The 23518-nt window shown below is 52.8% G+C and overlaps 1 protein-coding gene across 1 annotated transcript; it reads left to right on the top strand.

The window, feature by feature from the left end:
* Positions 1–1167: 1167 nt before the first annotated feature.
* On the top strand, positions 1168–21131 carry MYO1A (myosin IA). The gene is made up of 28 exons (XM_004582924.2): positions 1168–1427; positions 2846–2975; positions 3098–3213; positions 3372–3466; positions 3687–3791; positions 3881–3927; positions 4043–4106; positions 4286–4384; positions 5526–5629; positions 5743–5890; positions 6343–6461; positions 6550–6636; positions 8576–8641; positions 8727–8831; positions 11487–11549; positions 12061–12261; positions 12453–12679; positions 12806–13006; positions 13223–13316; positions 13636–13785; positions 13942–14010; positions 14282–14356; positions 18825–18959; positions 19551–19657; positions 19922–20054; positions 20165–20317; positions 20416–20543; positions 20769–21131. Exons 2-28 carry the CDS (start codon positions 2865–2867, stop codon positions 20890–20892), a joined length of 3126 nt encoding a protein of 1041 aa, XP_004582981.2. The 5' UTR covers positions 1168–1427; positions 2846–2864; the 3' UTR covers positions 20893–21131.
* Positions 21132–23518: the final 2387 nt, after the last annotated feature.

Here is a 23518-nt window from a genome sequence, read left to right as displayed (position 1 = left end):
AATTGTGGATCTGTGGTCACTTCTGCCTCCCAAACACTGACACTGCTCCACCTATGTGTGGGACTGTGTTTTGATGTCACTTCCACTTAGCTTTCTCTTTCTCTTACTTTGCTTTCTTTCCTCTCCTTCAAAATAGATCAATAAATTACATAAGGGCAGGTTGATAATGGAACTGCTGATGGGCCAGGCTTGTGCAGAGTGCTTCTATGAGAGCAATGGAGTTTGGACCTTGGACCAGGCAGCTGTGGCTGGGAGATGGGAATCAAGCCTTCAGTTTCAGTTAAGCTCCTGTAATCACCTCATTTGCTCCCAGCGCATGGCTACCATAGAGGATGATGGGCAGTGGGGGCCTGCTGCTTTGGGATTTTCCTGGGTAGATGAGGGGACTGTCTGGAAAAATAGGATCTTATAAGCAGCTTTTTTGTCTATCAGAGGGAGCACTTCCTGCTGGGCTAATATCTAGGAAATAGCATCTTGGGGTCTTATTCAGTAGCTTCGTGCTGAAGAAGGCTTCAAATTAGAAACCTCAGGACTGGGGCTGCAACCTGCAGCAGGTTCGGGACCAGAATACTGCCCCTGTTCCTGTGGGGTCCTGGGCTGGGTTGGGGTACCCTGGGCACATCGAATGACTTCTTGGAGTCTGACGTCTACTCTCATTTTCTGCTTACATGGAGTGTCTGTGCCACCTCTTCACATGGTGGTGCTCTTCAGTGAGATGGTTCAGGTGGGTGTCCCATGAAACTGGGACAGCCACACAACTGTGAGGTATTTTCACTAACCACTCTCATCTTTGGATCTCTATAGGGTCTGGTTCATAAAGAAAGGAGAGTGAAGAGGACTGGGTTATTTTGTCTGCTTGTCTCCTCTCCCTCGCCCCCGCCCCAGGTATAGGAGAAATAGTGTATTTTGCAGATAGGAAAACTAGATCTGCCTTCCTCCTGGACCAAAAAAATCCCTAAATTATTTGGAGAGAAAATATTGTCCCTGGGTGTAAATCCCATTTCTCCTGCACCCATGTCTATATGCTGGGGACAATAAGTAAGAACTCAGGCTCTCAGCCCAGAGCCGGCCAGATACCCTTTCCCTGCATCTCCCTCTGGGGCAGAGGCTTGGGAAGGGTTAAGCCAGCCACACCCTCAGCAGGAACAGCCTCGGACTTTGTGCTGAGCTAGCTGAGCAGCCGTTCGGCCCTCTCTCCAGCAGTGTGGCTGGCACAGGGGCCTGGGCTGGAGGAGGCAGCACAGAGGACAGTCGGGAGAGTGGACGCCAGCACAAGGAGATCCAGCTTGAAACCATGGACAGCTCCCGGTAGTTAAGCTATCTGTCTACCCGGGAGCCTATGCCCTCTCCACCACTTCATGCCACTCTGGGTCTTCAGCTATCATTCTCCAAGGGCCAGTGAAGCTGCAGTTTAGTTCCACTGTCAGGTGAGTCCTGCCTTGACCTGTCCTTGTTCCTGTCTCACACCTTGGGGTGCCCTTTCTGGGGACCTGCTCCTTTCTTCCTTTCCTCCTCTCCCATCCAGCCTCATTCTTGCTCCCCTCAACTCCAAATGCAGAGAAGAGCCACCCCCGCCCTGGCCACCTTCTACTCTTTGTCTTTCTCTGCCCAGTCCCCTAAAGACAGCTTTCCCCCTCCACCCCCTGCTTTCAATCTGGAACATGGGAGGTAATGATGGTGTTTCTGGTATGGGGACAGTGTGAGCATCAGATGAATCTATGTGCACAGGTTCCAGAGCCCTGCCTGGCGACAGTAAATGCTATGTGACTCCAAAGGCTGCTGTTGTCACTCTCCTTGCTTCTTCCTCGCTTGTTCTTCAGTCGTGTATCTCTAGGAATTGACCAGAGCTTCGAGAGAGTTGGGGGTGCTGAGTCTGGTGTTCCTGTCTCACACCACCTTCACACCTGCTTCCTGGCCTCTGCCCTCCCCACCCAGGTTCAGAGGTGTAGGAGGCTGTGCCTCTTCCATTCCTGACTGGGAGTGGCATTGACCATTGTACTAGCTGTTCTGCCCTTTACCTGGCCATACTACCTGCTTGCTCTGTCTCTCACAGGGAGGACTGCAAGAGGGCTGGGCTTCCTCTGGGACGGAGCACCTGCCACATACCTTCTGCATGGGGGCTGAGCCCCCAGCCTTCCCCATACCTCCAGGCCCACTCCCGCTGTCTACTAAAAACCTGGGTGTGTCCCTCTAGGGGCAAAGTCTATGCAAAGCACAGGGTTTACAGGAATGAGCATAAAGCTGGCGGTGGGGAGACAGGGACAGGCAGGCAGCACATCCACTCTTCCTGGTGACTACTTGTTAGTTGGGTCCTGCTTGCAGTTTTCCCCCATCTTTCTTGGAGGGCTCCCGTGCTTCTTGTGCTCCCTCTTGTTTGTTGCCTTGTCCACTCTACCCTCCAACTCAAAAATGAAGCTCACTGTGTTAATGACATGGGAGGAGAGAACTTGGGAAAGTCTGATGTGGTCCTGGATGGGTTGAGTGATGGGATATGGGAGGAAGGGTGCTGAGAGAGGTAGGGATCTGGGAACTAGGGTTGGGGGCAGACAAGTCTGGGAACTGGCCAGGGTTTTGGTGAAGGCTGGACAAAAAGCTGGGCTTACGTTTTGCTTGCCAGCAATTCCTCTGCTTCCCAAGTCACTGCCGCCAAGTGCCTTCCTTCCCCTGGAAGGGCTGAGGCAGGTGGTGCTTGTCGTATTCCTCCCTTCCCCCCATTTCCACCCAAACCCGACCCAGGGAGCAAAGGAGGACACTACCAGCACAGGCCAGGTTGGGAGCCCTTTGTGGATCAGGGGCTCCCCTGAGCTGTCCCCCTCAGCAAAGCATTATTCCCTTTAACTGACAGGATCTCAGTCCCTGTGAGCATGCCTCTGGAAGGTTCTGTGGGGGTGGAGGACCTTGTCCTCCTGGAACCCCTGGCTGAAGAGTCCCTGATTAAGAACCTTGAGCTCCGCTACACACACAAGGAGATTTATGTGAGTGCTGCATGGATGCCCCCATTGGCTGTGTGCCCCTCATGCTGGAGGGTTAACGGGCTCCCACTCCTTACTCCCACCCAGTCTCATCCCCTTCCCTTTCTCCTCCCTCCCGGCCACAGACCTACATTGGCAATGTGGTGATCTCAGTGAATCCCTACCAGCAGCTGCCCATCTACGGCCCAGAGTTCATTGCCAAATACCAAGACTATACCTTCTATGAGCTGAAGCCCCACATGTGAGCCCAGTGGCCCTGCAAAGGGGCTTCTCCTCCCTAGACCTGTCACTTTTTGCCTCCTCTGGGCCACGCGGGGTGGGTGGGTGAGCCTGGGATCTGGGGACTGAGTGAAGGACAGGGCAGTCACCATTCACTTGCTTTCCCTCCCTTCCTATAAGCTATGCATTGGCCAATGTGGCCTACCAGTCCCTGAGGGACCGTGACCGAGACCAGTGTATCCTTATCACGGGCGAGAGTGGCTCTGGGAAGACGGGTGAGGCTCCTGGGGGAGGAACCCCTGGCCACCTCTGGGACACCTCTCCCCACCTTGACTCTTTCCTGAGTAGGCCTAGTCCTGACCATCCCCCACCCCCACCCCACCAAATCTGGAAGTCTCCCATTCCTCTCCCTCTGAGGGGTGTGAAGTGTGGACAGATGTGAGGCAAGGCTGAATAGGGGGGTGGGGACTCAAATGTGGACTTCCTGCCATGCAGAGGCCAGCAAGCTGGTGATGTCTTACGTGGCGGCTGTCTGCGGCAGAGGGGAGCAGGTGAACTTGGTGAAGGAGCAGCTGCTTCAGTCCAACCCTGTGCTGGAGGGTGAGGAGCCTGCCCTGACTCCGGGGCCCAAGGACCAAAGTCCCATTTCCCCTCAGCCACCTCACCACCCTCCCTCCTCTTCTCTTCAGCCTTCGGCAATGCCAAGACCATTCGCAACAACAACTCCTCTCGCTTTGTGAGTGATGGGTGGATGGACTGGTGGACAGACAGGCGGATGGATGGGTGGGCAGGCGGGCACACGCATTGCCAGGGGAAGGAGAGAAAGGATTCTGTTGGGTCTCTCTTGGCAGGGAAAATACATGGACATTGAATTTGACTTCAAGGGCTCTCCACTGGGAGGCGTCATCACTAATTGTATGTGTCCCCTGCACCCCCTTTCTTCCCGCCCCCACCACCTGATCTGGTGATCCCACCTCTGGCTTCCAGTCTGCTAACGGAGACTTGCGAACCCTGGGTGGGGCACAGACTTGAGGGGCCACTTTGTCTTTCATGCCTTCATGCCCCCTCACAAAGTTGCTTGCTGACCCCACCAGATCTGCTGGAGAAATCGCGTGTGGTGAGGCAGCTCCAGGGAGAGAGGAACTTCCATATCTTCTATCAGCTTCTGGCGGGAGCCGATGCACAGCTGCTGAGTATGTGCCCATGCCGTCTGCATGGTCAAGCATCCCCCGCTGTGGTTTTCTATCCTCCTACCTTCCCTGATCCCTACATCCCTTTCCTCCTTGGACCTCAGCCCCTCACTTCTCCTTGCCAGCAGGGTAAAATGCCTCACAGCTGACTGACATACCCCAAACCCTGGGCTTAGCTCAGCCCTTCCCATACCTGGCAAAAACATGGCCTCGATTCATGTATGAAAAGGGAAATCTCTCCTTTGTGCCTGCCAGGCACACAGAATATGGAGATGAGAACTACAGTCCTAACACACGCTGTTCATTTGTAAAATCTTCAGGCAAGACATCCATCTGGTTAGGGGACATGTCACCTGTCTGGGGCTCAATGAACGAGTCGCCCAGGCCAAGGGTGGGGTGTTGAGGCTTCAGTGGGCAGCAGACCTCTGTTTATCTTTCCTCCCTCATCTTCCTCCTCCCAGAGGTAGAGAGTTGAGCACCTCTGTTTTTATTGTATCGGACCCTTGGGGCATGGAAAAGAGGAGAAGGAGGCTTTTCTTTCATCAAAGCTGGAGGGGAAAAATCCAATAATTATGAACTCCCAGACTCTAATTACTTCTTAAAAACGTAGTCTGGGACTGGCAAGTAAGTTGCCACCTGCAGTGCTGTCCTCCCATGCTCCACTTCCCATCTAGCTCCCTGCTAATGCACCTGGGAAAAGCAGCAAAAGATGGCACAAGTGTTTGGGCTGCTGCACCTATGGAGGAGGCCTAGAAAAAGCTCCTGGTTCCTTGCTCAAACTGGCCCAGCTCTGGCTGCTGTGGGCATTTGGGGGTGTGAATCAGCAGATGAAAGATCTTTCTCATTGTTTCTCCCTTCCCACCCACCCCCTGCACCCCGCCCCTGCAACTATGTCTTTCAAATAAATAAATATAAATCTTGGAAAAAAAAAAGACTTAGTCTAGCATCAAAGGAATTAATGGTCATCAAAGGAATTAATGGTCCCCAAAGGAAAGAGGCAGGGTAGACCCTGAAACCAAATGACTGCTGTGAATAAATGACAGAGCCCACCAAGGACAGAGTCTGCCAGCTGTGAGGGCTGGAGGGCTCCAGGGAGCCAGGTACTAATGCTGCCCTCTCTCTCCATTGTCCCTGACCCTCCCAGAGGCCCTTAAGCTTGAGAGAGAAACAAGCAGCTACGCCTACCTGAACCAGGAAGTGTCCAGTCCAGGGGGCATAGATGACGCCTCCAACTTCAGGGCTATGCAGGTAGGTGACCTTCGGCTGTGTCCTCTGGGCCCAAGGTGCTGACTCTGAGGAGAGAGGCATTGGACTGGCACTGGTGCTGATTCTACCTCTGATGTGGGATTGCTTCCTCGAAGAGCGCCATGACGGTGATTGGGTTCTTAGAGGAGGAGATCCGCCAGGTGCTGGAGGTGACAGCTCTGGTGCTGAAGCTGGGGAATGTGGCGCTGATGGACGAGTTCCAGGCCAATGGGATCCCAGCAAGTGGCATCCGCGATGGCAAAGGTTTGTGGCACCTGGCCCTGGAGACCCCTGCCAGGATTGCAGTGGAGCCACCGGCTCTGCTGTCAGATTTCTTCCCATTTTGAGTTCTGGGTTCCCAGACAGACTCAGTGAGATCTAACAAAGAGAATGGAGCAGCTTTTGAAGTTGGGTAGACTGAGACCTGGGACATCTCCCAGTATCTACCAGTTCTCCTGCCAGATGGGGGAAAGCATGTTATCCCAGGGGATTCTCCTGTTCAAGTAGCAAATACATGCAAAGCTCCCCTTCTTCCACCTGTCCCCTACTCCCCTCAGGGATTCCTCTAGGGCCATATTCTGGGTGGACAAGACCCAGGGCCCCACCCTCCTACCCCTGACTCCTCGGTAGTTTCACCAGCCAGCTTTGCTTCTTGTCCCCTGAGGGGAAGTCCTTCTTGGTCCCCATGACCCTCATGTGTTTTCTTCCCACCCCAGGTATTTGGGAGATCGGGGAGATGATGGGTCTGAATTCAGAGGAGCTGGAGAGAGCTCTGTGCACTAGGACCATGGAGACCAGCAGGGAAAAGGTGACCACAACCCTGAATGTCACCCAGGTAAGAAGCCCCCTTCCCCCCGAAGGCACTGCTTGGGGGGTCAGTTCAGTGGCCATTGCTACACTGATCCTTTGGCCCACCCTGGCAGGCTCAGTATGCCCGCGATGCTCTAGCCAAGAACATTTATAGCCGCCTCTTCAATTGGATTGTGAACCGCATCAACGAGAGCATCAAGGTGAGTGGCTGTTCTCTCTCAGTGCTCCCGGACTACCTCACTCCTTGCCCTGGTCTCCAGCGTCAGGGTCAGATGCTGCAGAGATAATGATGGAGTCAAGTCTGGCGTTGGGGATCCTGTCACCAGCCTTGTGGTCTTTCTGTTTCACAAAAATCCAGAGCTTCACTTTGACTGAGCCAGAAATATCCACACCAGTGCCCACCTGTCAGGGTTGAACAGGGACCAAGATGACATTCTGTCAAGGGTAACATGGGCTAGCATGCAAGCCAGCCGTTCAACTCCTAGACCTGTATCTGAGAAGGTTGAAAACAGATGATCCTCCCACAAACTCGCACATGGATGTTCATTGAGGTGCTGTGCACAATAGCCAGGAAGTAGGCACGACTCAGATGCCCATCAGCTGACGTGTAAAAAAGCAAAATGTAGTCCATCCACATGGCAGGATGATTTTTGGCTGGGAAAGGAGTGGATGGAGGTTCTGCACTGTGTCATGAATGATTGTGGAGGGCGAGTCCAGAGGAGACTGCATTTTTGCTTATTATTCCATTTCTGTAAAATGTCTCAAATAAGGCAAATCCCTGGAGATGCAAGTAGGTTAATTCTTGAGGTCCAGAAGGAGGGGGAAGGGGACAGGAGTGACCTCTGCTTGGGACAGGTTTCTCTTTGGGCAATGAGACTACCCTTCAATGAAGTGGTGGTGGGAGTTTTCCTGAATGTTCTAAAACATCAATGAATTGTGCATTGTATGTGGATTTTCTTCAGCAAACCTGTGAGTTAGCAGTTATCTGCAGGAATTTTGTCCGTTTAGAGGTTATATTTGAAAGACAGCAGGATTTCAGTGTAGGCTTGGAGGAAATTCTTAGCCCTTCTAGAATTTAAGCCTTGCATCTGTAAAATGGGAATAAGCATATGTCATAAGGTTAAGGGACAGTGCAATGAAACAAGGACTTGGAGTTTTTGTTGCTGCTGTTGTATGAAATGTTCTACCAGCTTGAGAGATGGGAGAGGGGTTGGTGTCGTGGTGCAGTGGTTTAAGCTGCTGCTTGCAGCTGACATCCACTATCAGTGCTCTGGTTCGAGTCCTGGCTGCTTCGCTTCCTGCTAATGAGCCTGGGAAAGCAGAACAGGATGACCACATTGCTTGGGTCTCTGCCACCCATGTGGGAGATCTGGATGAAGCTTCTGGCTTCTGGCTTTGACCTGGCCCAGACCTGGCTTTTGTAGCCATTTAAAGAACAAACCAGTAGATGGAAGATCGTTCCCTGTCTATCTCCCTCTCTCTGTCATTCTTCCATTTAAATAAATAAATAAATGTTCTTAAATATGATATATAAGAGATGACTTTATTATCCTCAGATGATTTTAAATTTAGAAATATTTTTTCTTTATTTTTTTATTTATCTCCAAGACACAGAGATTTCTAATCTACTAGTTCACACTTCTCAAGTGCCTGCAAGAGCTGGTTTGGGTCAGACTTAAGCCAGGAGTTTGAAACTCAATCATGTTTCCTCTCTGGGTAGCAGAGACCCAAGTACTTGAACCATCATCTGCTCCCTCCAAGGGTACACACTAGCAAGAAGTTGGCTGGGCAGCAGAGCCGGAACTCAAACCCAGGCCTGTTGGCATGGGATCCGGGACCCCAAGCAGCATCTTAGCTGCAGCATCAAATGTCTATCTAGAGATGATGCTAATGTCTCTTTACCTCATATGGCAGGTGCGCTGTGCCGAAGTCTACATGCATTTTCCTTTCCTCCGTTCTCCTCGCTCATCCTCCAGGATTCAGGGGTGCCTGGAGAATAAAATCACAGTTCTTTTACAACTTGGCCAAGCTCATCCACTTTTGCTTGACCCCCTGCTCCAACTCCATCCACTCTGGAAGGGCCTGGTCCTGGCGTGCCTAGGAGTCCTGGCTTCAGATTTCTCTTTCCCTCCTCTCCAGGTGGGCTCTGGGGAGAGGAAGAAAGTGATGGGGGTGCTGGATATCTATGGCTTCGAGATATTACAGGTGAGAGGTGGACGGCAAGGGTGAGAGGGTGGAATGGTCCTGGAGTGAGTTGAACGTCTCCTTGAACCTGTGTGTCCTCCTGTAGGATAACAGCTTTGAGCAGTTTGTGATCAACTACTGCAATGAGAAACTGCAGCAGGTGTTTATAGAGATGACCCTGAAGGAGGAACAGGAGGAGTACAAGAGAGAGGTAAGCAAATCCTTCCCCATCTCCTCTCCCATCGGTGGCGTCAGTTCTTCCTTTCTCCTGGATCACAGCCTCATCTTAAATTGTTCTCCTGCCAGGAATAGATGGTTCCCTTTGAACAGCTGCATAGCCCTGCTTTCTTTGCCCACCCACCCTCCACTTCCCCCACCCCAGCTCCCAGACCAAGCTAGCCCAGGCAGGACACAGTAAGATAGGAGGGGGATACGTGCAGAGAGTCTTAGCAACAGTAAAGTGACAGCTGTGCCTGGCCCATAGCAAACTGTGGACATTTCTCCCGGCCTCTGTGCCCTGCCCACGTCCCTTCCTCACACAGGAAGGGTCCTCTGTCTCTCATGATCCTAGCTGATGTGTTGAGCCCCTGGCATCGCGCCCTGGTGACTTCCTCACCAGAAGCACTCCACGATTCTGTGCTTCCACACCCTGTCATGTTGGCTGTGGCTATGTGTCAGAAAAGCCTTTCGTGGGGGTGCACCCGTCCAGAAGTGTGAATGACTGTGAGCACGCTCATTATAGCCCTTCCAGAAGAAATCAGCTGCAGTGGACTTCTGGCTAACAGGGTCACAGGATTCTGGGGAAGGATTTTTCTTTTTTTTTTTTTTTTAAAGTTGTTTTACAGGGATTTTTGTTTTATTTTTAGAGATTTTTGTGTTTTTGAAAGTCACAGTGATAGAGGGAAGGACAGAGTAATATCTTCCACTGCTGTCTACTCCCTCCCAAATGGCCACAACGTCTGAGTCCAGAGCTCAGAACTCCCTCCAGGTCTCCTACATGGGTGCAGGGGCCCAAATCCTTGGGCTGTCATCTGCTGCTTTCCCAGATCATTAGCAGAGCGGCCTGGGATTGAACCAGTGCTTCAATATGGGATGCAGGTGTGACAGGTGGCAGCTTAACTCATGATGCCAGCCTTCTGCATATTTTTTACTTCAAATCTTATGATGGGTCAAATCGATAATATGCTCCCTGTTTCAAACTTTAAAGAGCTTAAAAAGATGTGTAAAGAAAGGACTCCCTCCCACCCAGGTCCCTTGTGTCTGGGTCCCATGTGCCCTCTCCAGTTGCAACCCAGACAAGCCTCCTTCCAGAGGTTTCTTTCCTGTACACAAGCAAACCTACCTGTGCATTTCCCTGCAGGATTTACAAAACGACAATAAGTGCCCATTGTTCTGCACCTCTGTTCTGTTAAAGACTCTTTTTAACAACTTTATAAGGACACTGTAGTTGGTTCAGTTGTCTGGGCAAAGTATTTTCCAGATGAAGTGGGAGGGCAACTTTATCTCAACTTCATTTTTTTTTTCCTTGGGAGACCTGTGAGGAAAGAGGACAAAAACGTCTGTGCCCCTGGCCACACCTGGGCGGGATGAGGAGTTAATCCAGCCTGCAGGCCTGGGGCCCAGCAAGTCCCCAAAGAGACAGCAGAAGTCGTCTGCTTCTGCCCCACATTTGCTTCAGAAAGAGCTGCTATAGTTTTAAATGGCTGTGTCCATAAGTAAGCAGTTCTTTTTTTTTTTTTTTTAAGATTTTATTTATTTGAGGGCCCAACATGATGGTTCAATGGCCAAATCCTCAACTTGCAAGTGCCAAGATCCCATTTGGACACTAGTTTGTGTCCTAGTTGTTCCACTTACCCTCCAGCTTCCTGCTTGTGGCCTGAGAGGGTAGTAGAGGAAGGCCCAAAGCTTTGGGACCCTGCACCCATGTGGGAAGCCCAGAAAAAGGTCCTGGCTCCTGGATTTGGATCAGCTCTGCTCTGGCTGTTGTGGCCATCTGGAGAGTAGGCCAACAGATGGAAGATCAAAAAAAAATTTAATTTAATTTTATAAAGATTTTATTTATTTGAAAAGCAGAATTACAGAGAGAAGGAGAGAAGGGGAGAGAAAATCTCTCTGGTTTATTTCCCAAATGTCCATGATGGCTGGAGTGGAGCCAGGCCAATGCCAGGAGCCAGGAACCCTATCCTGGTCTCTCATATGATTGGCAGGGGGCTCAAGCACTTGGCCATCTTCTGCTTTCCAAGGTGCATTATCAGAGAGCAGGATCAGAAGTGGAGCTGCCGGGACTTGAACTGGTGCTCATGGGGGATGCTTGCTGATGTGCTGCAATACCAGCCCCCATCGGTGACTCTTCAAGTATAGTCCTGAGCCAGCTGCAGCACCCAGGAAGATGTTGGGAATGCAAAATCTTTCTGAGCTGCTGAGGCAGGAAGTGAGAGGTGGGATCCAGGAGCCCTCCTGATGCCCAGGACACACTCTCAGGCTGAGTCACTGATCTGCTCACACGCGTGCCCTAATTTTTACAGTTTATCCACCAGAGTAGCATGGCCTTGGCTCTTGGGTCCTTCCCCAGTCTCACACGTTAATCTAACAATAACACTTCTCTATCTGCCCTGCTCAGCAACTCTGGGCTATCTGTATGGTCCCGCTTCTCTCAGCAACTCTGGCTTTTGCCCCACTCCACAAACTCTCCAACAGCCTCTGAGAAACAGGGGCATATACAAAAACCATACCAAGGACCCCTCTGAGCCATGGAACTTTCTGAGAGTGTCTTGGAGGTGGGAGAGGGAATGAGAAGAAGGCCAGGCACGATGCGATCTCTGTCTTGGATCTGTGTCCTGTCAACTGATACCCATCTCTTTGCCAGGGCATCCCGTGGACAAAGGTGGACTACTTCGATAATGGCATCATCTGCAACCTCATCGAGCATGTGAGTTTTCTCTTTTTTATTGGAAAGGTAGATTTACAGAAAGAAGGAGAAACAGAGGAGACAGACCTTCCATTGCTGATTCACTCCCCAAGTGGCTGCAAAGGCTGGAATGGGGTTGGTCTTTTTCTGGGTCTCCCACGTGGATGCAGGGGTCCAAGGATTTGGGCTATCTTATACTGCTTTCCCAGGCTATAAGCAGGGAGCTGGATTGGAAGTGGAGCAGCCAGGACTTAAACTGGTGCCCACAAAGGATGCTAGTGCTACAAGTGGAGATTTAGCTTGCTATGCCATGTGCCATCCCAGTTTTCTTCATCTCATCTTTGAGGCCTCCCTCCCACACTGCTTTGCGCATCCTTCCCTGGTCACTCAGCCTGTGTCCCTGCCCTTCCTTCCCAACTCTGCTTGTTGAGGGTGGCAGTGAACAAAGGACAAGAGGAGACAGTGGAGCAGCAGTGGACATCTTTAATGCAGGAGCAGGGTAGGGCAGGGCTGATTGTGTTTCTTGGTCTAGAATCAGCGTGGCATCCTGGCCATGCTGGATGAAGAGTGCCTGCGGCCCGGTGTGGTCAGTGACGCCACTTTCCTAGCCAAGCTGAACCAGCTCTTCTCCAAACATGGTCACTATGAGAGTAAAGTCACCCAGAATGCCCAGCGCCAGTATGACCACAGCATGGGCCCCAATTGCTTCCGCATCTGCCACTATGCGGGCAAGGTGAGAGAAAGGGCAGCAGGGCTGCGGGGTGGACTGGGGTCTGCATAGGCTGAAGGCAGCAGAGGGAGGTGCAAGCCGAGAAGGCTTCCTAAGGAAACTGGGAGGGTCAGGTGCTGGGACAAGGCTGTGGGGTCTCCAGGGGCAGCCTGTAAGGCAGGGAGGCCTCCAAGTCAACAGCTGCTCCTTTACAGGTGACATACAACATAAATGGCTTCATTGACAAGAACAATGACCTACTCTTCCGAGATCTGTCTCAGACCATGTGGAAGGCTCGGCACCCACTCCTGCACTCCTTGTTCCCTGAGGGTGATCCCAAGCAGGCATCTCTCAAGCGCCCCCCAACTGCTGGAGCCCAGTTCAAGAGCTCTGTGGCCATCCTCATGAAGAACCTGTACTCCAAGAACCCCAACTACATCAGGTGACAAGATTGGAGAAAATCCAGTTTGTATGCATTAGTGAGGGAAACAGGGATCATGTATGCAGAGCAGGGGTGTAGCTGGCAGTGACATCCACTCATGAAGTCCATGCCCTGCCTTTCCTGCAGGTGCATCAAGCCCAATGAACACCAACAGAAAGGTCAGTTCTCCCTGGAGCTGGTGACGATCCAGGCTCGATACCTGGGTCTGTTGGAGAATGTACGAGTACGACGGGCAGGCTATGCCCACCGCCAGGGGTATGGGCCATTCCTGGAAAGGTATCGACTGCTGAGCCGGAGCACCTGGCCTCACTGGAATGGGGAAGCCCGGTAAGATCGAGCAAAGCCTGGGAAATGGGGCAGGGCAGTGCAGAGACCTGCCTTGAGGAAGTGACGGGGCGGGGGGTGGGGAGGCAGGTGTTTGGGAAAATGCATTGAAGGATGGATCCCTTCTTGGGGGTGCTGGGAGGGGCTGGGGAAGATGGAAGAAGGTGCTGTCCTGAGACCCCTCTACCTTGTTCTCCTACCTCACCCCACCCCCTGTAGGGAAGGAGTGGAGAAGATGTTGGGGGATCTGAGCCTATCCCCCCAGGAGCTGGCCTTTGGGAAGACAAAGATCTTCATCAGAAGCCCCAAGACTGTGAGTTGGAGAGTGTGGGAGGAAGGTGCAGGGATCAGGAGCCCCTCAGGAAGGTGGCTGGAGGGGAAGGGAGCATCCATAGCCAGGTGTGGGGCTAGGGGCTGAGGGTGGAGGCTCGCTGCCACACCTCTCTGCAGTGCTGGCCTTCCCACGGGCTGCTGTGTATGGATTGCTCCCTCAGTCTGACTCCCAGTGCCTGGCATGGTTCAGGAAGTAAATGCTCACTAAGTGAGGGAACCAAGAGAAAAGCAAAGATCTAATAAGACAGAATAGGTTCGTGCTGTTCCCAATGCTGGTGCTGCTTCTCCCCTTCCCGCAGCTCTTCTACCTGGAGGAGCAGAGGCGCCTGCGGCTGCAGCAGCTGGCCACACTCATACAAAAGACATTCCGGGGCTGGCGCTGCCGCACCCACTACCAGCTGATGCGCAAGAGTCAGATCCTCATCTCTGCTTGGTTTCGGGGCAACATGGTACAGTGGCCTCCCCCCAACACATACCCCACTTCTTCCTATAGAGAGCCATCCCCTTAACTGGTGCTAGAGTGGGCAAGTGGGAAGCAGGGAGGCAGTGGCAGGGATAGTGGTGTGTGGGGAGGGACCTCCTCCTGACATCTCCGTGTTCAACAGCAAAAGAAACGCTACCAGAAGATGAAGGCATCAACAGTGCTGATCCAAGCTTTTGTGAGAGGGTGGAAGGTAATGGGAAAGGGGACAGGGGGTTCCTTCCCACATGTGGGCCCCCCAGAATGGTCCTGGTTGTCCTTGTGTGTGCAGTACTGGCTGTGGGAAGAGGGGTCCCTGTGCATGCCAGGGGGTGTCGAGTTCTGCCATCACTTCCAGCAACATCTTCCCTTCCTCAGTCTCAGTTCTTTATCTTACCCTGTGCACTGTGTGGGCACCACCACCGACACCACCTTCCCCAGAGTCTGTCTTCAAGTGGCTTTTCTCTCTTGCTTGTCCTTGCCAGGCCCGCAAGAATTACCGAAAATATTTCCGTTCGGGGGCCAGCCTCACCTTGGCCAGTTTCATCTATAGGAGCATGGTAGGTGGTGCAGGCTGGGGTGAGGATGCGGGCTGGTGGGGTAGGTAAGGAGGAGGAAGGTGTGGGATTGAGAAGTGCCCCCAAACTTCCACCCCCTTACTCCAGAGCTTCCCCACTCTGCAAGTGCTTAAGATCAAGAAGGGATAAAGCCCTGCTGAGCAAGTGCATGGGGTTAGGGTGGAGGCAGTCACTGTTTTGGCTTGAAGGGGTGCTTAGGCAACCTTGTGCGTGGCAAGATGGGTTATAGGACACTCCTTAGGAGGCCTGGACTGGACATTTTAGCAGCACAAGGACAGGATCCAACAACTTGCCCTCCCAGGGCCCATGTGAGGATTGGGGTAAAGACTAAAGAGGAGGAGGGTGTTGGGGTGATCTGAGACAAAGGTTGGCGTGAGCTTAGCAGGGTAGCTCTCTGGCAGCTGTTGGGGCCCCACTGCTGGTGCTGTGATGTGAGTGAGGTGTGTTTCTCCGGGCTCCCCTGTGTCCACATAGAGGCTGGAGCCCTTGGCTACTGCAGGCAGAGCTGGGAGTCCTGGGACTCCCACCTTCCTGCCCCGACCTGCCCCATCTCCCGGGCCTGCCCCCAGGCCTGGTGGGCCCAGCAGACTCTGCCTCTTGCGAAACGTGCTCTGTAGCCACACACCCACCCAAGGCCTGCAATCTGATCTTGCTGTTGGTCTTACTCGGGCCTGGCCTGTCATTCCACCTGAATGAGATCAGGCAGCTGGTCAATGTCAGTCTCCCAGGCTGCTGGGTGTAGACCCAGAGGTCAGTCAACCACACCCCTACAGGAGTATTCAGGGTCAGCTGGGTCTGCAAGCTCCCTGGTATCTCTGGGCCAAAGTTTGCTGCGGCCTTGACTATGACTAAGGCTGGTGCCTGTTGTCTTATAAACACTCACCGTGCGCCAAGCTCCTCGCATGCTGGGCCTCTAGTCCTTGTGACTGAAAGAGCAGCCAACTTTTTTTTTCCATTTCCTGAGTGGAAAAATGAAGTCCGAGGCCAGGGTCCCATAGCTTGATAAAGTGATAGGGCTGGGATACAAACTATCTGACTTCAGAGCTCTTAACTATTGCCTGGCTTATAGGGGCCTAAGCAACCTACTCCCCCAAGCAGACCTGGAGGTAGAAGGAAAGCACAGTTCTAGGGGGGAAAAAAAGCCACCGTGAAGATAAGAAAGCCCTGGGAACTTCTATACTGTCTTGACCTTGGGAGATATTCAGGATAATTTGTTGAATTAAATCAATCTAGACCCAGGGCCGGGGTTGGGAATTCCTCCCCAGGTCCTGATGCCAAGAACCTCACCCTCTAGATCTGCAATAGAAGCCAAAGAAAGATTGCTCCTGCAGAGTTGCAGCAGGATGCTGTGTCTCTATTACATTTAAAAACCTGATGCTTTCAGAAAAATCCCAAGTATTTGGCAATGCCAAAAGTCAAGGCAATGCCAAAGGTTGAGGATGACTGCATCCTTAGTCATCCTCATTCTCCATAATCAGCAAAACAGGGTGCTAGGTGCTCCCTGGGAAGCAAAAGCATAAGGGTCGTTGTGCTAGGGTAGAGAGGGCTGAACAGCCAGGTGCCACAGGTGGGCTTGATCGGATTCTAGAGCAGGGAATGCAAAAAAGAAGCTACTGAGAACATGTTCAGTTTTTTTTTTTTAAGGACTTGCTTTATTTTTACTGGAAAGTCAGATATACAGAGAGAAGGAGGAGAGACAGAGAGGAAGATCCTCCATCCAATGATTCACTCCCCAAGCGGCCACAATGGCTAGAACTGCACTGATCTGAAGCCAGGAGTCTGGAGCCTGCTCCAGAGTCCCAAGGCTTTGGGTCGTCCTCGATTGCTTTCCCAGGCCATAGGCAGGGAGCTGGATGGGAAGCAGGGTTTACGGGATTAGAACCAGTGCCCATATGGGATCCCAGCGTGTTCAAGGAGAGGACTTTAGCCGCTAAGCCACCTTGCTGGGTCCATGTTCAGGGGCTTTATAAAGGATCTATGGAGAAACTTGAGTGCAAACTGGGTATCTGATGAATGTTGGTTTTCTTTGCTTGTGGTGACAGAGTTAGGATTATGGGAAAGAATGTGCTAGTTCTGGAGAGATGCATGTGGAATTTTTAGGGGAGAATGTCTTGGTATCCATGGCTATGACCTGCTTTCCTATTTGATGCTAGCCAAGAGTTGCATACCTGTGTGTATGCATATGCATGTGTAGATCTCTATACCTGTGCATACTGGAGAGAACCCACGAATGACAGAGCGGGGGTGGGTGAAGGAAAAGAGCAAAGTCAGGTCCCGGGTCTGAGCTCCACAGCAGGAGAGAGTGTACTCCATGTCACCCATTCTCTGTCATTGTAATGCTGACATTGTCAGATGGTAAATTATCACAGTTTAGGTGTGGGGCACATGGGGTATCCCAGCACTCCTGCAAGTTTAAAGGCATTTGGAATAAACAGTAAGCTATATTAAATAATAATAATAATACAACTAAGTCCAATTATATCAGACTGCAATAGCTCAAAGTCCAGACCACAGACCCTTATCATCTGCCCATCAGTGATCAGCTCTCTCATCTCTCCTCTGCACCAAGGCTGAATTTGTTACTGTTTCTAGAATGTGCTGCCTCTCATTCCTGCCTTGGGCCTGCCTTTCTGCATCACAGCCAATATCTTTATCTGTTGTTCCCATGGGTGTGTGTGTGTTTCTGCTTGAGCTATGCCTGCCTTACCCTGGGATGACAGCCCACAGAGAATCAAGGCCTTCCCTGCCTCCTACCCCCTGCCTAGAACCTTAGCATGGTGTCAGGCGTCAATAGACGCTCAGTGTGTGTTGCAGGGAGTAGGAACTAGTGAGCCAAACTAGGGACCCTGACCCTCAGGGTATAGATTTGAGAGAGGTTTTGCACATGGCACCTGTGGTGGGAGGGTGGAGGGCATTACCAAGCGCCAGGGGCCTTAAATGAAAGGGAGGCCAGGTTGTGGTTGTGGGTGGCCAGGGAGGGCTAGGTGCCCGGCACAGGTGCAGGTAGAATCCCCATTGGTGGAACTAAGCTGTGAATGGTGTGGCACATGGGGCACACAGTGGAAAGCATGGGCTGGGTAGAGGGTAAGGCAAGCAGGGGAGTAAATGACAGAAACAGAGTGGCTGCCAGTTGTTCAAAGTTGGGAACTGAGAGAACAGGAAGCTTCAGGAGCAAGATGTTGAGACTGACTCCCCTCCTTCGGGGCAGGTGTCTGGCTGCAGCTCACCCCCTCCCCTCCGTCCACTCTGCTGTCCTTGCCATTGTCTCCTCCCCTCCAACCTTGGCTTCATGCTGAGGGACATTCAGGAAGTGACTCCTTTCCTCCCTTCAGCTCTACCCATTGCTTGTTGCTATGGGCAGCTTCCCATTTTTTTGTTTGTTTGTTTTTTGATATTTATTTTAACATTTATTTACTCGTTTATTTGAAAGAGTTAGAAAGAGAGAGAGATTTTCATATTTACTGGTACACGCTCCATATGGCCATAACAGCCAGGGCTGAGCCAGGCTGAAGCCAAGAACCAGGAACTTCTTGTAGGTCTCCTACATGAGTGTTAAGGACGCAAGGACTTGGGCCATCTTTTGCTACTTTTCTCAGGAGTATTAGCAGGGAGCTGGATCCAAAGTGGAGTAGCCAGGACTTGGAACTGGCACTCATATGGGATGTTGATGTGTCAGGTATCAGCCCCCAACTCTTTCTTTTTAAGAAATATATTCATGGGTCCAGCGCAGTAGCCTGGTGGCTAAAGTCCTTGCCTTGCATGTGCTGGGATTCCATATGGGCACTGGTTCGTGTTCCCGGCTGCCCCACTTCCCATCCAGCTTCCTGCTTGTGGCCTGGGAGGGCAGTTGAGGATGGCCCAAAGCCTTGGGACCCTGCACTCATGTGGGAGACTCGAAAGAAACTCCTGGCTCCTGGATTTGGATTGGCTCAGCTCCAGACAATGTGACCACTTGGGGAGTAAACTAGCAGACAGATGGAAGATCTTTCTTTCTGTATCTCCTTCTCTTGATGTATTTGTCTTTCCAATAAGAAAATTTTTAAAAATTTAGTCTTTGAAGAATTGTATTTATTTGAGAGAGAGAGAAAGGGTTCCTATGTACTAATTCACTACCTGGATGCCCCAAAAAGTCAGGGCTGGACCAAAGCTAAGGCTAGCAGCCAGAAGCCCCATCTCACTCTCCCACATGCGTAACAAGAACCTAGCTCCTTAAATCGTCAGCACTGCTTTCCAGGGTCTACATCAGCAGGAAGCCGAGGCAGGGGCAGAGGCAAGCACTGAGCCCAGGCACTGTGACGGGGAATGGAGGTGTCCTTAAGTGCTAGGCCCAGGCCTGTATCCTTCTTCTGTTTAAGCGACAGGATGGGGGATGAGGGGAAGCGTAAGTTTGCCTGCAAGAAGGGGTTTCTTCTCACCACGCCTCTTCCAATCTCTTCTGCCCCCACCCCAGATGCAGAGATTCCTCCTGGGGCTGCGGGACAATCTTCCGTCCGAGAAGGTGTTGGATAGCAAGTGGCCAGCCGCCCCTTACAAGTGCTTTGAGCAGACCAACCAGCAGCTGCGGCAGCTCTTCCACCAGTGGAAGGTGAGCGGGGCTAGGCCCCTAGCTCGCCACCGTGGCCCTGTCCTTTTCCACCCTCTGATCTGCTTCTGCCTTCGTCTTCTACCTTCTCCCCATCATTTATGTATTTTTGTTCTGATGCAATGTACATGACACACAGTTGACCATTTCAGTCATCTCAGTGTGGAACTGGGGTGTCGGGTAGCCCCTGCCACCACCACCACCACCATTCAGATATCTTTTGTCATCACCCCAAATTGAAAACTCTGCACCCCCTGAGTAATAACTCCCTTTTCTTCCCTTCCCCCAGCTCCTGACGATCTGCACTGGCTTTTTTGTTTGACTATGGTCGGTTTCCCCATGCCAGCCAAAACCATTGGCTGTCTTGCAAGTGACTTCTTTCCCTTAGCATAGTGTCATTTATTTTGACTCAGGAAACGCTTTGGGAGCAGTTGTCTGGAACTAAGACTCATCTTCTGCTTGCATTTCCTTCCCTAGCAGCTCTTCTCCATGGAGATTTGCTCATTCAGCCTCTCCCTCTGGTCTACACTTCTCTCCCTATCCCAAGAGCCCTGGCTTCATCTTAGTTTCTGTCCCCACTCCTAATTCTGACAGTGCAAGAAGTTCCGGGATCGCCTGTCCCCGAAACAGGTGGAGATGCTGCAGGAGAAGCTGTGGGCCAGTGAACTGTTCAAGGGCAAGAAGGCTTCCTACGCCCAGAGGTGAGGATGCCTACACAGCCTGTGCAGCCAGCCCCCGTGAATAGTGCCATAACCATCATCTTGGAGCTCAGGCATCAGGGCCACCTGGCTGGGTTTCAGATTTAGCAGTACTGGAGTTGGGGGCAGGGGCAGACACCCACAGGGTGGTGCTGGCTGGTGGACACGGAGGCTGTGGGGCTGGAAGGAGAAAGAGGAAGGTGTAACTTTTGGGGACAAGGAAGCTCGGGGCTAGATCTGCATTGTACCCCTCTCCTGCGTCCTCAGTGTCCCTGTTCCATTCCGTGGTGACTATGTGGGGCTGCAAGGAAACGCCAAGCTGCTGAAGCTGAAGGGCCGAGAGGAAGGGCCTATTCTGATGGCAGAGACTGTGAGGAAGGTCAATCGTGGCAATGGCAAGGTGAAGGCCTTCGTGCCAACTGCTCCCCCATGGATGGCCCGGTCTACAGCTGTGGTGCTGTGGAAGTTGCTCAATCTTGCTTTCTCTCATTCTTCCTGCTCCCCATGCAGATGTCTTCTCGGATTCTCCTTCTGACCAAAGGCCGTGTGATTCTTGCTGATGCCAAGCAGTCCCAGGCCAAATTTGCCATTGGGTTGGACAGCGTGGTGGGGGTGTCGGTCAGTGGCTTCAAAGATGGGCTCTTTGGCCTGCACCTGAATGAGGTATCTGTGACAGGTGGGGGCGGGCGTGGAGCAGGGCAGAGTGGCTCCTTATGAGGACAGAGCGACCCTCTTCTTTGCTATTTTTCTGCCTTCCTAAGACATCATCTGTGGGATCCAAGGGGGACCTGCTGCTGGTCAGCGACCATGTGATTGAATTACTGACAAAATTGTTCCGTGCCGTGCTGGGGGCCACGCAGAGGCAGCTTCCAGTCACTGTGACTGAGCAGTAAGTCCACAGGCTGGAAGCAAGGGGCAGCTGCGGCGTGGTGACCGGGTGTGTGTGGGAGAGACAATGGTGCCAACAGGAAGTGAAGTCTATATTCCCTCAGGGTTGGGGAGCTGGTGGAGGAGTGGCTTTGTGCCATGCGCTTGCCCAGGGAGGGTAAGCGGGGAAGGGGTGGGAATGGGGCCACCAGTTTTGGCTCCTCTGTCTGTTCCCTGCCCCCTCCAGATTCTCAGTGAGGTTCAAAGAGAACCGTGTGACTGTGAAGGTGATCCAGGGCCCTGCAGGTAGTGGGAACAGCAAGCTAAGCTTCAAGAAGAAGGGGAACCACGGCCTGGAAGTGACCGTGTAGTGAGGAGGCAGCACCGCGCGCAGGCGGCAAATGGATGTGGCATCTGCCAAGCGGCAAATGGCCAGTGGCTTCCAGTTTGGGGCGACCACCTGTGTACAGGGAGCCACTGCCCAACTCCCCAATGGTGCACTGGGGCCTGGAGATGGAAGAACCCTGGAAGAGGTCTTGTCTTTTCCCTACCTGCCCCTGGGCAGCTTTCTCCCACCCACTAATAAAATCCCATGACTTCTGAAACGCTGGGTCAGTGTGGCTGGGTCCTCGCTCTGCCCATCTGCACTCTGGGTGATGATCAACCTGGTTCCCCCACCTCCATCCTGCTCTCTCCCCTCGGGCTCCCTAGAAGCTGGCTGGAGAAGGAAATCAGAATGGAAAAGAAGGGAAATTTCCCTAGGCTTCCTGACCGCCCAGCCTGATCTCTTGGCGGGGCTGGAGAGGCTGCAGTGGGGGGTGGGGAGCCCCAGCGCAGGTCGCAGGTGCTCACTGGGCAGATTCATTAACTGTGTCCCTGGAGGGAAAGAAGTGAGGATCCACCCAAGCCTGCTAAGGGGCTTAAGCTAGAGGGCTGTTGGAAGCTCAGGGGAGCTGAGGAATGCGTGAGTCCATTGCACACAGGAGCTCCACCCCCACCCGTTACCCTGTACCCCAGGCCCAGCACAGAATGGGTGGGGTTGCAGTGCTCCTGCCTAGCACCGCTTCCTTTCCCGGCCAGCCCAGCTCCTCCCCAGACTCCACTTTCTTTCACTCATTCATTTTCCCTCTGTCATTGCCATCATTTCTTTCGCCATCCCCCACCATTTCACTGTCCACGTTTAAGTGGGTTTGAACCCTCGTCTGTAGCATTTTATGTAATGTTCTCTGTTTTCCCAATCTCCCTTGGGCCCTGTACATTCAGCCTCCCCCGTCACAGTCTTTACAGAGAATAGGTGCAGCACTGTGGTCTGTGAGTTCTGACCTCGGGCTTGCCTGTGTCCCCGGGGTCTGGTGGCTAGTTCTCCTTCCTTTTCAACCTTTCCTGCCTCCTCCTCCTCCGAGCTCATGATGACACTTTGAGACTGGGGTCTCCCCGCAGCTCCTCCCGTTGCCTTGCATCTGCAGGCAGCTCACGGCCCCAGGTAATCATTCTGGCGGGGAGCCCTGATTAACTTCTCTCCCTGGCTGCAGATGAAAATGCTCTCTGAGCACAAGCTCTGAGCATTCTTCCACACGTGGCCACTGGGGTGAGGGCTGGAGCCTGTCCTGCAGAGCTTCGTGTCCCCGGGCAGGGTAGCTCAGGCTTTGACTGGCCTCTTGCCCATCCGGGACAGCTGACCTCGTCTCCGAATCAGGCCGAGAAGATCCTGTCTGGTTGAGCAGGGGTTGGTGACCTGAGTGACTCGCCCCCGCTCTCTGCCTCATCTCCTGCTCCCACGGCCCAAATTGTCGTCACTTTCCTGGTGAAGTGTCTGGTCATTTCAGAAGCAATTTCAGCAGAAAATGCAGCTGCTCCTACCCGGGCTGCTTTTTCCTTTCCCTCAGGGTGGAGGCAGCTCTCAGGTCGGGGGTGGGTTCAGGGCCGGGGCTCGTGGCCAAGAGGAGCCCTGTGTAGGGGTGCTACTTCATGGAAGGGTGGGTACCCCCCTCTCATCTGCCCTCCCACCTGCCCTTTGTCTTTCCCTTCCTGGGCCCAGGAATGTGCATTTTCATCTGCTGGAGTCTGTGAGGACTCAGTTTCCACTTGTGTATGACAAGCTTGAATTGGCCCCAGTCCCCTCCTCTCTCAGCCCTGCACAGAGCCAGAGGATCACAGCCATCCTGGATACCCAACCCCCGGGGCGGCACCCAAGCAGCTCATGGTTTGCACCAGCTCTTGCTGAGTGGTGGTGGGGGGTGGCTCTTCGTGTCTGTTCGGTCTGTTGTGCCCCTAACCCCATGTGTCCTGGCTGCAGGATGTGGTAGGATGTGGAAGCTGCTCCCCTCTGTTCATCACTTGCTGAAGTTTCCCTCAAGTCTCTCCTATAAGCCCTGACCCAGCCATGCTGGGTGTTGAGAGAGTCCACATGTAGTGTCCAGGGTGGACACATTCAAGTCATCTCAATGTGTGCCAGCACCTTGCCCCTCCCCTCCATCTCCTATCAGCAAAACTGTAGACACCTCTTCTGGTCTCCCCCAAACCTCCCCAGCAACCAGCAGTGACGGTCTGCAGCGGAAGGTGCAGCTGGGCAGCCTGCTGGGGCGGGGGGTGGAGAAGTGGGGGGGAACATGTGACAACATCTGCCAGGAACTGAAGTCCAAGCAGCAGCGCCACTTTACATGCCATTTGCATATAGTCCAGTGGGGATGCTCTAGCCTGCCACGCCCCCTCCTGCCCCACCCCACCTAAGTCACCCTACCAGCTCTTTCAAGTCTTTACTAATCTCCAAGATCAAGGGGCGATCAGTGCTCCCTGCCACCCCCATGCCCACCCCCTCTGCAAGATGCTGGATCATCAAAGGGCATTATTCATGGCAGACCTTTGCTGAGGCCCTGCTTCCCCTAGCCCAGGACTGGGGAGCTGGGTGCAGGGAAGGAGGGGTGGCTGAGGGAGGGGACTGGTGCACATATCAGACTCCCGGTTGGCCTTTGGTCTGCCACCTGCTCCCCGTTACCC

This window comes from Ochotona princeps, chromosome 15 (assembly GCF_030435755.1).
Source record: "Ochotona princeps isolate mOchPri1 chromosome 15, mOchPri1.hap1, whole genome shotgun sequence".
Taxonomy (NCBI): domain Eukaryota; kingdom Metazoa; phylum Chordata; class Mammalia; order Lagomorpha; family Ochotonidae; genus Ochotona; species Ochotona princeps.
This window is presented reverse-complemented; position numbering and strand designations above follow the sequence as displayed.

Bases quoted from the DNA above. Each gene is read 5' to 3' on its own strand.
- MYO1A (XM_004582924.2), top strand. From the start codon at position 2,865: ATGCCTCTGGAAGGTTCTGTGGGGGTGGAGGACCTTGTCCTCCTGGAA. The intron at 3,792-3,880 runs GTGAGGAGCCTG...TCTTCTCTTCAG, and splicing joins GTCCAACCCTGTGCTGGAGG to CCTTCGGCAATGCCAAGACC. The intron at 8,832-11,486 runs GTAAGCAAATCC...TCTCTTTGCCAG, and splicing joins AGGAGGAGTACAAGAGAGAG to GGCATCCCGTGGACAAAGGT.